General features: G+C 50.6%; 1 protein-coding gene across 4 annotated transcripts in view; it reads right to left on the bottom strand.

The window, feature by feature from the left end:
- HSPA12A (heat shock protein family A (Hsp70) member 12A) overlaps window positions 1-13,210 on the bottom strand; it is a 168,364-nt gene that overhangs the window by 14,555 nt on the left and 140,599 nt on the right. For all 4 annotated transcript variants that reach the window (XM_065923401.1, XM_065923400.1, XM_065923399.1 and 1 more), the window contains 2 exons: window positions 12,432-12,536; window positions 4,907-5,023 (listed from right to left, as the gene is read on the bottom strand). In XM_065923401.1, coding sequence (XP_065779473.1) covers window positions 4,907-5,023; window positions 12,432-12,536 — 222 coding nt within the window. The remainder of the gene's footprint in view (window positions 1-4,906; window positions 5,024-12,431; window positions 12,537-13,210) is intronic.

Here is a 13,210-nt window from a genome sequence, read left to right on the forward strand (position 1 = left end):
CCAGGACCAAGTGACCACACTCCTCTGCTTCAACCAGCCACCGTCCCCACTCCCCAGCGAGACCGAGGGGCCATGTCCCCACCAGCAAATGCTCAGGGAGGCCACAGGCGAAAAGAGAGGCCAGAGGAGACAGCTGTCTCTACACAGATTCTGTCTCCCCAGGAGGCTTCTCGGAGCTGCCGGGGAGACTCCGAGAAAAGGAGGAAATGCAGACATCTCCGCCAGCCTCTTACAAGCCCACATTGTCCTTCTGAGCAGAAGGATGCCGTTCCTTGAAATGTAAGCTTAGTTTCTCTATAAAACACTCCCCGTCCTTCTCAGCAGAAGCCCCCTGGCCTGGTGGCTACAAGAAACCCCGGGGGTCTTTGCCTGGGATCGGGTCAGGGTCAACCAGGGCGGAACAGCTCGCTCTCCACTTCTGGTAACTCTACCCCTGGAGCTGGTATCCCAAGGCCATGGTTCTGTTCGATGTGAGCTCTCCCTCTGCTCGGCCCCTGGCCCAGCATGTGGCATGTTCTGCCTCCGCACGTCAATCCATGAGGCCCTGTCTACCTCTCCTGCAAGAAGGGGTGTTTTCTAAGGGCAGCCGTCGGGTTGTCTTGCCCCGAAGCACACAGTAGGTGCTGAGAGGGCAGCTGCCAAATGAATGAATCACCCATGCCTCCAGTCAGCCTTTCTGCGATCTTCAGGCCACCTCTCAAGAGAGCTTTGCAGGAATGGCCTGAGGATTCTACAATCAGAAGGCCTCTGAACCAAGAGCAGGCTACTCCATCTGACTCTCCACATCTGGGCCAGCAACAGCTCCATCGGAGTGTTAGTTTTTAGAGCTTGGCTTCCTGGTCACAAGCTCCACTTGGGAGGGGCGGCGGGGTAAGAAAACCACACTCCAGGGAGGCCAAGGACGCGGCGGTTACCACCCCAACTTCTCTGCTCCTCGGCCCTGCAGTCAGCCAGGAAAATCCGCCAAGGGGCTGTGTCCACAGCTGCATAAAGGGGCCAGACCAGTTGAGAGCTTGGCTGGCCTGGCATTGAGCTGCAAAGAGCTACAGCTGCTGGGCTTTTGAGTGTCGCGGGGTTGGGTTTCTTTCTTGATGTGATTATCTTTCACTGCAGCTTGTTCAGAAAGGGAGGCAAATGCAAGTTCCGTGTTAGATGAGATCATCATGGGTATGGCAATATAATTTATTTAACAGGTTTCTGGAACCTATGAGAGCTACACATTTTAAGCAAAATTCATCTAGAAATACACTAGACTACTTCCTATGCATGATTCACGCAGGACAGAGTGGCACTATCTCCTATTCTAGCTCTTTTCTGAGGGCCTCAGAAGAGGCATCAGCTGTTCTTTCTGCTGCCATCTTTACAGTGAATGCTCTTAAAGGGTCTAAAGCTGCCCCAAGAAGGTGGATCAGAAAAGATGGAGCTTTAACCCACTTCTTCAGCAATCACTTGACACAAGAGGGGCTTGGGGGGTTTTACAGATGAAGCTGCCCCCACGTCAAGTGCTGGGCAGCCCTCACTGGCTGTGAATCACAGACCTGCAAGTTCAGGCCCCAGGCCCAACTTCTGCAGGCCTGCTTCTCCCCGGGCCTGTTTCTGTCTCTCACTTCATCCAGGCCTCTTCCTTCTCCACCAGACGGAGGGGAGGCTGACGTTCAGCCACGTCAGTGCCATGAACTTGGACCCAGGAGCCTGGAAGGAGGGGCTCCATTTGCCACATGCAAGCAGGGTGGGCTGACCAGTTTCCCAGCTGCCCTGGTGGAAAACCATCCTGCTCGCCCTGCCTGCTCATCTGCGTGAAGCCAGGCTGATGGGCCGCACTTCTGGTGGAAGGGCTGCTGGGAAGGCTCAGGTCTCAGAAGCTAGGTGAGCCAGGAGCTGTCCTTTTTGCTCAGGTTCTGTATTTGTCAGATTTCTTCAGGGAAACAGAACCAGTACAGTGTTTGTATAGGTAGAAAGGGGTTTATTATAAGGAGTTTGCTCACATGATTGTAGAGACTGACAAATCCTAAGACTTCAGTCGGCAAACTGGAGGCCCCGGAGGGCAGACAGTACAATTCCCTTGCCAGCAGGCTCAAGACCAAGGAAGGGTCCAGTTAGAGTCCAAAAGCAGGGGAAGCAATGCCCCTTTGAAGTTTGAAGGCAGGCAGGCAGGAGGATTTCCCTCTTATTCTATCCAGGAAGGTTCAGCCTTTTGTTCTAAATCAGGCCTTCAACTGATTGGATGAGACCCACCCATTTTAGGGAGGGCAACCTGCTCTATTTAGTCAATCAATGTAAATGTTAATCTCATCCAGAAACACCCTCATAGCAATACTTGGCATGATATTTGACCAAATATCTGGGTACCCCGAGGCCCAGTCAAGCTGACACATAAGATTAACAGTCATCATTCTCACTCTGTATAATAAATGGGAGGTGAGGAAGGAAGAGATGGAGAGATGCTAAGTTGGGAGAGTAGCAAACCCCACTCATTTTGTCCTGAAGACTCTTCCAGAAGATAGGCTAATGAGGGTGCCCCTAACATGCTACAGACCCCTTCCCAGAAGTACAAATGGCTTCAATGAGCCACTTGGATGTGAGTGATTTGAGAGCAGGGCCCCTGTTGCATGACCTGAGCACCTATTGCATCTTGAAACAGAAGGCTGCTAGCACAGGCTTGTTTAATGAATAAATGAAAGAGTGAACAAAGAATGAATGAACAAATGGTCCCTGCCATCTTCAAATCCATCCAGTGACTGTAAACTGAACATGAGTATCAGAAAGAGCCCCAAATTAAGCTGCACTAACAGGGCCCTGGACAAACGTTACCCGGTAAGGAGAGGACAGATCCATAGGCAGGGCATCTCCTGGCCTCAGGAAGCAAATCCCCCCACCCCTTCCACCCATGCTGGTCACCTGGGCCCTGCCCAGGAGTTGCTGGCCCTCCCACTGCCCGAGGTGTCAAAGCCCAGAGGACCACCCCCCACCCCCCCAGCCTGGCTCCCCCGTTGGCCTCCTCAGTATAAGGGGTCTCTCCCTACACTCCCCCACTACCCACCCAGAGAGGCAGCCCTTAAAGAGCCGGCCCAGGACTCCACAGCCCTGATGAATCTACCAGTCTCTGCACCTCTTTCTTTTTCAGGCTAAAAATAAGAACTGTCCCGATTCCAGGTCACATGTTTGCTGCTGAAGTCTTCCTGAGGGCTGGAAAATGAAAAAAGTCCAAACCATGAATCCTGAGGATCCTTCCTGGGAAAACTCAGGCCGCTGGACAGTGTCTCAGCAGACACCCGGGTCCCCGGGTCCCGTCTCTGGATCCTTGGACACTGCCTGAGGGCTGACACCTAGGAAGAGCTCCCTGATGCCCAGGGCTCCTGTGGGCAGTGAAACTGCACTTGGATCTCTTCCTCTTTAAAGAAGTTGTCTGTTTCTGGAACTTCCACCCGCTTTCCTCATCCCTATAAAAACAAATCTATTTTTGGCAGATGCATAGACTGAACCAGATTCTCACGATGAACAGAGGAAGGGGAGAGCAGAGGAGACAGGCTGGGGTGGTGGAGGGAAGGAGGGGAATGGGGATGGGGTAAGGAGGGGACACTGTTCCTCGCTGAACTGGAGTAAAGCCCCAGGCATGCAGGACAATTGAAGGTGCCCAGGGCCATCTGAGGAGAAGGCAATGGCAACCCACTCCAGTACTCTTGCCTGGAAAATCCCATGGACAGAGGAGCCTGGTGGGCTGCAGTCCATGGGGTCGCTAAGAGTCGAACACGACTGAGCATCTCCACTTTCACTTTTCACTTTCATGCATTGGAGAAGGAAATGGCAACCCACTCCAGTGTTCTTGCCTGGAGAATCCCAGGGGCAGGGGAGCCTGGCGGGCTGTGTCTATGGGGTCGCACAGGGTTGGACACGACTGAAGCGACTTAGCAGCAGCAGCAGCAGGGCCATCTAACTGTTTGGTGCTCAGTATGTGTGTTAGTTGCTCAGTTGTGCCTGACTCTTTGTGACCCCAAGGAGTGTTGCCCGCCAGGCTCCATCCATGTGATTTTCCAGGCAAGAATACTGGAGTGGGTTGCCATTTCCTTCTCCAGGGTTGGTGCTCAGGGTGGATTCAGTTGAGGTTTTTGAAAGGAAAGGTCCATCCTTTCCTTTGAGTCTGTGGTCACAGACCCAGCATTAGAGGTGTGTCTCTTGGGAGGGGCAGCTCACTCCGGGAGGCATGGCAGAGGACATCTATCACCTGGGTGATGGTCTTCAGCCCGCTCAGGTGGAAGGTTCTGGAAGCTGACTCCCAGGCCCCAGGGTGAGCTCTCACTTATTAACCCAGGGGACTAAGCACTGTCCCAGAATCATAAGAGCAGGTCAGTATGGCCGGCCACTCCGGCCATGAAGTCAGCCCCTCACGGGAGTCCCTTTGTGGCACAAGGTGTCTGCAAGTGTGAGGGGTGGAGGCCACGAGGGTTTGTGGCCCCAGTGATGCCCTCCAGCACCCATGAGGGATGGGCTGGCTGTCGGCACTGCTGGTGCTCCTACTGCCCAAGGTGCCAAAGCCCAGAGGACACCGCCACCCCACCCCAGAGCCTGGCATCCCCCTTGGCCTCCTCAGTGTAAGGGGCCTCTACCCCCACCCCGCTTCCTACTCAGAGAGGCAGCCCTTGACCTCAGAGAGACAGGCCTGGACAACAAGACCTGGAAATGAATAAAGTCAGAAAGAAAACCGAGTCCAGCCCCTCCCCTAGTCCATCAGACCCCTTATCCTCCCCCGGGAGGAAGCTGAGGAATGAGAAGGCTCCTGACCTCCTGGCTGTGGGTGATCTCTCGCTGCCTCCCAAGGAGGCCTGTGAATGCTGGGGAACAGCTGAGGGGGTGACGGCCGCCACCGTGTGTATTTTGGGCCCCCACCCACCCCCAGCCCCGCAGTCACCTGGTAGGCAGCTTGTCTCATGAACTGCTTGGCCGGCTGCTTCCAGATGGCGGGCACTGTGATGACCCATCTGACATCAGAGTTCTCGAACTCCGAACCTGCCTGGTCGCTCAGCTCCTGAAGCCAGAGAAAATGCAGCAGGTCAAGGGAACAGAACTGGTCTTCTTGCAGCTTCCCTGAAAATCCAGGTTTTTGACCACAAACTCTGGGGGCATCTCTTTCGCAGCCCCCTGAACTTTAACCAGTGTCAGGAACAAGAGTTTGTTGTCTGAATTTTCAGCAAACAGGGAGCTTCCAGCTCCTTCGTTCACTGGATGTGGCTGTAGGTGGAGGCGGGCAGATCTGAGGCCTTTGGTCACTTCCTAGTCCTGTGACGTAAGGCAAGTGACCACCTCTCAGGCCTCAGCTTCCTTATCTGCACAATGGGAATAATAATAAGCTCATATCATTGTTGGGAGGATTGATCATTTTCTGAGAGCTCCACTTCCTGACAGCTTCCTCTGCCATGTCAATCTTGTTAAGCTCCTTCCATACCTCCCCTCCACGAACCTATTTGAGAATCCTGTCTGGAAGAGGTAGGCATGCCCCCTTTTCTATAGATGGCAAACTAAGGCCTAGATGTGTTCAGTATCTCTATGATGACTGACCAGCTAGAAAGGAGCAGAGCCAAACTCTGCACCCAGACCCAGGTCTATCTTGACACTAAAGGCCAAGGAAGGTCTTAAAGAAATTGTTACTTTTGGTCTTGTATTGGAATGGTGCCTGGCCTACAGGAATCTTTAGCAACTGGTGGCATTTGTTATCAGAGTTGTCACTCACTCACCTTACTGCAAGCCCAGCACATCAGGGGGGTTTTCCTAGCAGGATGGGAAGGGTATGAACAACATGACCTAGCAAGAATGGTGCTGCCCTTGACTTTCAGTTAATGTAAAACCTATCTAAACATGGAAACAGGCTCACAGACACAGAGATCAGACACGTGGTTGACAAGGAGAAGAGGGATAGGATGAGGGATGGACTGGGAGTTTAAGGTTGGTAGATGCAAGCTATTACATTTAGAATGGATAAACGACAAGGTCCTGCTGCGCAGCACACAGGATGATATCCAGTCTCCTGGGATAAACCATCATGGAAAAGAATTTTTTTTTAAAATGTATATATGTGTATAACTTTGCTATATATAGCAGAGACTGGCATAACATTGCAAATCAACTATACCTAAAAAAAAAAAAAAAAATCAGTGAGACCCACCTGGATAAACAGGATGGGTGGAAGCATCAGAGGTCTCAACCAGGCCCAGGAAGGCAAAATATGTCTCTAGAAAAGTTCTCTGACTCAGTATTCCAGCCAGTAAAATGAGAAGAGTAACAGTAACCCATAGCATTACTGGCAAGAATAAATGAGAGGACACGGGGAACATCCAGCCCAGAGACCACACTGATCAACACTCACTACACCTGCCCCTGCCCTCCTGCTGCCACATTCACCAGACAAATCTGAAAACAAAGCTGGTGGTGGTGGTTTAGTTGCCAAGTCATGTCTGACTCGAGACCTCATGGACTATAGCCCTCCAGGCTCCTCTGTCCTGGGATTTCTCAAGCAAGAATGCTGGAGTGGGTTGCCATTTCCTTCTCCAGGGGATCTTCCTGACCCAGGGATTAAACCTGTGTCTACAGCTTGGCTGGCGGATTCTTCACCACTGAGCTACCTCAGAAATATATACATACGTGTATATGTGTGTATATGTATGTATGTATGTAGAGATATATATATACTTCTTCAAATTCTTTTCCATTATAGGTTATTATAAGACGCTGAATACAATTCCCTGTGTTATATATAGGTCCTTGTTTTTTTTTCCATTTTATACATAGTGGTGTCTGTTAAGGGCTTCTCTGGTGGCCCAGCTGGTAAAGAATCTGCCTGCAATGCAGGATACCTCAGTTCGATTCCTGGGATGAGAAGATCCCCTGGAGAAGAATTAGGGTCCCCACTCCAGTATTCTTGGGCTTCCCTGGTGGCTCAGATGATAAAGAATCTGCCTCCTGCAATGCAGAAGACCTGGGTTCGATCCCTGGGTTGGGAAGATCCCCTGGAGGAGGGCATGGCAACCCACTCTGGTATTCTTGCCTGGAGAATCCCCACGGACAGAGGAGCCTGGCAGGCTACAGTTCATGGAGTTGCAGAGTCAGACATGACTGAGCGACTGAGCAAAGCACAGCACAGTGTCTTATTAATCCCAAACTCCTAGTTTATCCCTCCCAACCCCTTTCCCTTTAGGTAATCATAGGTATGTTTTCTATGTCTGTGGATCTACTTCTGTTTTATACAGAAGTTCATTTGTATCATTTTTTTAGATTCTACACATATGTGATATATGATATTTGTCTCCAACTTACTTCACTTATATGATAATCTCTAGGTTCATCCATGTTGCTGCAAATGACATTATTTCATTCTTTTTAACGGCTGAGTAATATTCCATTGTATATATATGTACCACATCTTCTTTACCCATTCATCTAGTCAATGGACATTTAGGTTACTTATATGTCTTTGTTATTGTATAATAAATAACGCTGCTATGAACCTTGGGGTGCATGTATCTTTTAAAATTGCATGTATATTTTCATTTTTCTGGATATATGTCCAGGAGTGGGATTGCTGGTAAAACAGTCATTTTCTGTTTGTGTCTATGTTTGTGTTTATTTTTTTGATCATGTTTTATTTCCTTGAGGGCTTCTCTGGTGGCTCAGCTGGTAACGAATTCGCCTGCAGTGTGGGAGACCTGGGTTTGATCCCTGGGTTGGGAAGATCCCCTAGAGAAGGGAACGGCTGCCCACTCCAGTATTACGGCCTGGAGAATTCCATGGACTGTAGAGCCCAAGGGGTTGCAAAGACTCAGACATGATTAGTGACTTTCACTTTCTAACAGGAGGTCAAGATGGCAATCTTAGACTGCAAGGAGATCAAACCAGTCAATCTGAAGGAAATCGTGCCTGAATATTCATTGAAAGAACTGATGCTGAAGCTGAAACTCCAATATTTTGGCAACCTGATGTGAAGAACTGACTCCTTGGAAAAGACCCTGATGCTGGGAAAGATTGAAGGCAGGAGAAAGGGACAACAGAGGATGAGATAGTTGGATGGCATCACTGACTCAATGGACATGAGTTTGAACAAGCTCCGGGAGTTGGTGATGGACAGGGAAACCTGGCGTGCTGCATTCCTTGGGGTCACAAAGAGTCGGACATGACGGCGTGATTGAACTGAACTTACTTCTTTTTAGGTCTGCATTGGGCTGTAAAAGTAGGTGAGACTGTGATGGGTTGGGAGGGATGCTAAGCGTGCCACCTATATTAACCATCCAGCCTATTTTAAACTCTTTAAACAGGAAAAGCCTCAAAGATGAATGACAGGCTTTCCGAGGCGTATGGAAAATTGTCTGGTTGGGTTGTTTGCTCACCAGAGGGTGGAGACCAGCTTGGAAGGGAAGGAAGCTGGCATTGACTGGGCATTTCCTGTCATGGCACTTTCACCGACTGTCCCTCGTGAACAGGAGACCGCTCCAGGGATGTGGTTTTTGAAATAATCTACTCAAGCTTATTCAGGTCCAACATGCAGCAGTCCCCTGCTCTGAATCCACCTGCCCCTTGAACATCAGCCAGCCTCTTGTGAAGGACCCAGTTCCTATATCTCCTCAGACAGCTTTTCTTCACAATGTATTCCCTGCTGGAAGAAAGTTCCTGAAGGCTCTGGCTGAGCCGACAGGTACACAACCACCCTCCACCCACCCATATTGTGCCCAATGACCTCTGCCCCCTCCCCCTCCTGCCTCCCCTGAAAGATGGACTTGGACTGCTCAGGCCTGTCCTCACATCACGGTCAACCTGAAACACACTCCAAAGTCACAGACTTTCTCAAGTCCTACATTTTCCCTGAGTTCCTGTGACTTCTCGTCTTAATCTGGAGACACCCTGCCCACGGCGGCCTCCTCTCATGCAAACATCTTCCTCTGGACACTCAGTCAGTCCCTCTGGGATTCCTCTCTTCAAGCCACAGAGGGTCGCCTCCTCCCCTGCTTTGAGGCCTTCTTGGACCCACAGCAGTTCCTTTTCACTGCAGCCATGAAATTAAATGACGCTTGCTCCTTGGAAGAAAAGTTATGACCAACCTAGACAGCATATTAAAAAGCAGAGACATTACTTTGTCAACAAAGGTCCATCTAGTCAAAGCTATGGTTTTTCCAGTAGTCATGTATGGATGTGAGAGTTGGACCATAAAGAAAGCTGAGTGCTGAAGAATTGATGCTTTTGAACTGTGGTGTTGGAGAAGACTCTTGATGGTCCCTTGGACTGCAAGGAGATCCAACCAGTCCATCCTAAAGGAAATCAGTCCTGAATATTCATTGGAAGGGCTGATGCTGAAGCTCAAACTCCAGTATTTTGGCCACCTGATGAGAAGAACTGACTCACTGGAAAAGACCCTGATGCTGGGCAAGATTGAAGACGGGAGGAGAAGGTTGGATGGCATCACCGACTCAATGGACATGAGTTTGCATAAACTCCGGGAGTTGGCGATTGACAAGGAGGCCTGGCGTGCTGCAGTCCATGGGGTCTCAAACAGTTAGACGCGACTGAGTGACTGAACTGAACTTGACCCATGGTGGCTCCCTTTCCGTGGGTCCCCACTGGCCTCCCTGCTCCTGCATCTGGTGGGTCACCACCTGCTTCCTGAAGTGAACCCACCTCTGTTCTCCCTCCCACTTCCTTCCCTAGAGTCCTCTCCCCACCTCCTTTCATAGAAGGAACCACTCCCTCCCTCCATCACATCCTGTTCATCTCTTTGGTTTTCATGTTCCTCAGATGAGCCCGCAGGTGGAGTGTCAGCCTGGCCCTCAGCCCTCGGACCTGCTTCAGGGTCTGAGAGAGCTGCCAACAGGTCACTCTTCTCCCCCTGCGGGCCTTGAGGACCACAGTGGTCTCCCCTCCTCTAACACTATCCTCGTGGCCACTCACTGCCCTGAGCGAAGTCCTGTGAGGGCTCCCCACGACCCAGGAAGAATTCCTTCTCCTGGCATTTGAGACTGCACAACCTCGTCCCCCGCTGACGGTTCCCACTCTCTCTGCAGCCTCGCCCTTCGCCTGCTCCAAACTGCCTGCTCCCCCCAGCGGTTGGCTGTTGATTGTTTTCCTTCCCCTGAGCTGTTCCTGGGCCGTTCCACCAGGTGAAACACCTGCCCTGCCAGCTGCTGCGATGTCAAAAGCCCCTAGATGCTCTCCGCTGGGGGGATTCCCCACTGCTGCTGTTGGGTAGAATCTCTGCCTTCACTGAATCCTCAACACCCACCCATGGACTGCATACTCCATTGCACTGTTTCCACCCAACCAGAACTCGCACAGGACCTGGCCCACATGAAGTACTCAAAACAGAAGGTACTTGAATGCATGAAAGTGGTGTTACGTTCTCACTGCTTTGGCTCTTGCTAGCTCTATCTCTGGACTTCCCAAGTGGTACTAGGGGTACATAACCTGCCAATGCAGGAGACTTAAGCAATGCAGGATTGATCCCTGGGTCTGGAAGATCCCCTGGAGAAGGGCATGGAAACCCACTCCAGCATTCTTGCCTGAGCAATCCCATGGACAGAGGAGCCTGGCTGGCTATGGTCCATAAGGTCAGGGACACAACTGAAGCGACTTAGCATGCACGTACGCAGTCCTATTTCTAGAATTCTATTCTATTTCCAGAATTCACTAAATTTCTTGTTTGTTGTTTTGCTATTTTAGTCACTAGGTCGTGTCTGACTCTTGTCACCCCATGGACTGTAGCTCCTCTGTCCATGGGATTCTTAATGAAAGAATACTGGAGTGGGTTGCCATGTCCTTCTCCAGTGGATCTCCCTGATCCAGGGATCAAACTCACGTCTCCTGCTTTGGCAGGCAGATTCTTTACCACTGAGCCGCCCAGAAATTTCTTCTAGTGATCCCATAAGACCAAATACTTCTGAGGTTCCCAGTCCTTTTGAGACAGAGCTCAATACAAGGCTCTTTAATCCTGGGATCGACACCCGCTTGTCACCATGCCCATGGGAGGGGAGTCTGAGCAGACCGCTATATTCCACTGGGAAACTAGCCGTTTTCTTCATTTTGAGCCATCATTGAACAAGCCTTTGTGAAGGGCCAACCAAGGGGGGCTTATTCACCCGGTCAGCTTCTTCCATGGGGTCTGGGCTGGGAGCCATGGAGAGAGACAGCAACAACTATTTGCCAAGTGTTTACTCAGTCCTGAGCCCCATGGGAGGCATTTAACATTCAATCTTTCACTTATTATCAAATGACCCCCAAGGCAGTTACCTGCCTCCCTCTTCACATTAGATATGTGGGTATCAGAGAGGCTGAGCCCCTTGCCCAGGATCACACAGTTGCGACATGGGTCTCCTGTCTTTCTTTCTTTTGTTTGTTTTACTGAGAGATAATTCACATGCCTTAAAACTCACCTTTAAAGTGTACAGTTCAGTGGGTGTTAGTATATCACAAGCTGGTGTGCATCCCCACTGTCTAACTTCATCATCCCCCCGAAGAAACCCCTATCCCCTGGCAGTTACTCTTCACTCCTACACGCATTCCCCCCACACCTGGCTCTGGCAATCTCTCATCTACTTTCTGTCTCCATGGATTTGCCTCTTTGGGACATTTTCTACAAATGGAATCCTACACTAGGTGGCCTTTTGTATCTGGCTTCTTTCACTTAGCATCACGTGGTCAAGGTTCATCTGTGTCACGGCCTATGTCAATACTTCATTCCTTTTTAAGGCTGAATAATATTCCAGTGTATGGGTGGATCCCATTTAGTTACCCATTCATCCACGGATGGACGTGTCGGTTGTTTCTGCCTTCTTGGTTATTATGAATGGTGCTGCTACGAACATTCATGCACAAGTTTTTATGTGAATGTATGTTTTCTTTTCTCTTGGTACACACCTAGGATTGGAACCTCCAGCTCACTCTGTGTTTAACCTTTTTCTTTTAGTTAGTTAGTTATTTTTTGGCTGTGCTGGGTCTTCCTTGCTGCATGGTTTTCTTGCTCCTTGCAGGAGCAGGGGCTACTCTCTTGTGGTATGTGGGCTTCTCACTGCAGTGGCCTCACCTGTTGTGGATCATGGGCTCTAGGATGCGTGGGCTTCAGTAGTTTCAGCTCTCAGGCTCTAGAGTACAAGCTCAACAGTTGTGACACATGGCTCTTAGTGGCTCTGCAGCATGTGGAATCTTCCTGGACCAGGGATTGAACCCCCGTCTCCTGCATTGGCAGGCAGATTCTTTACCACTGAGCCACCAGGGAAGCCCCTGTGTTTGACCTTTTGAGGAACTGCCAGGCTGTTCTCCACAACAGTTGCCCCACGTTCCCTCCCCACCAGCAGCGCACATGGGTGCATCCTGCTTTCTGGATGAGAAGCCCACATTCTCTCCCCAGAAACTGTCTAGCAGGCAGGTGCCCCTCCACAGTACAGGCTCTGGTATGTACCGACCTTCAGTGCTTGTTCCTTAAAGTACTGCAGGGCGTAAGCAAAGATTTCAAGGGCTTTGACTTTCTTGCCGTTTGCTGCTGTCAGGTCTGTATCCATGGTGAGGTCCTGGAGGGGAGAATGAAGTGAGACAGGAAGAAGAAGAAAGCCTCCCTTCTGGCTTTAGGCACTGCCACGAGACCCAGGAATCCCAGTGAACCATGTTTGTGCTTCGTGCAGACTAGGATGGCGTGCCCCCAGACAGGGCTGGCAGCATTGCCCCCTCACTGTGTTGGAGGCCTGGCTCTGCCCGCCCAACCCCACCTCCACTGCTTCCCTCCCTCCCTCTTTTCTTCGCTCTTCTGGACCCTCTGGGAGCAGAGGTCTTGGGGCAGCAACAGAGCCCGGGAAGAAAGAAAAGGCAGCAGCCGCCACTCCCGGTGCAATTTGCATACTATTTCCACATATGGACACACATGGTCACCCTTGGGAACCCTCCTAATCGAAGCCTAGATAATCATGCCAACTCGTTGATGTGCATGGCGCTAAACAGGCATGAAGCTTTCACTACCCGATGAGCTGCCAACCAAGTCACAAAAATAGAAGGGCTCCTATTTTAAGACTTGTGCTGTCTAATCCACTGGGAGCCTAGCATTACTGCCTTCTTCCCGTGCCAGAAGCCACAGCAGCTGCTGCTTGTGGTCCTCGGATGAAAGATGCTCCGTGAGATGCCAGATGGACTGAGGTCATTAAAAAATGATGAAAATAGTCCCCAGGGGGTGGGAATGGGCAGAGCAAACATC

Source organism: Muntiacus reevesi, chromosome 2 (assembly GCF_963930625.1).
Source record: "Muntiacus reevesi chromosome 2, mMunRee1.1, whole genome shotgun sequence".
Classification (NCBI taxonomy): domain Eukaryota; kingdom Metazoa; phylum Chordata; class Mammalia; order Artiodactyla; family Cervidae; genus Muntiacus; species Muntiacus reevesi.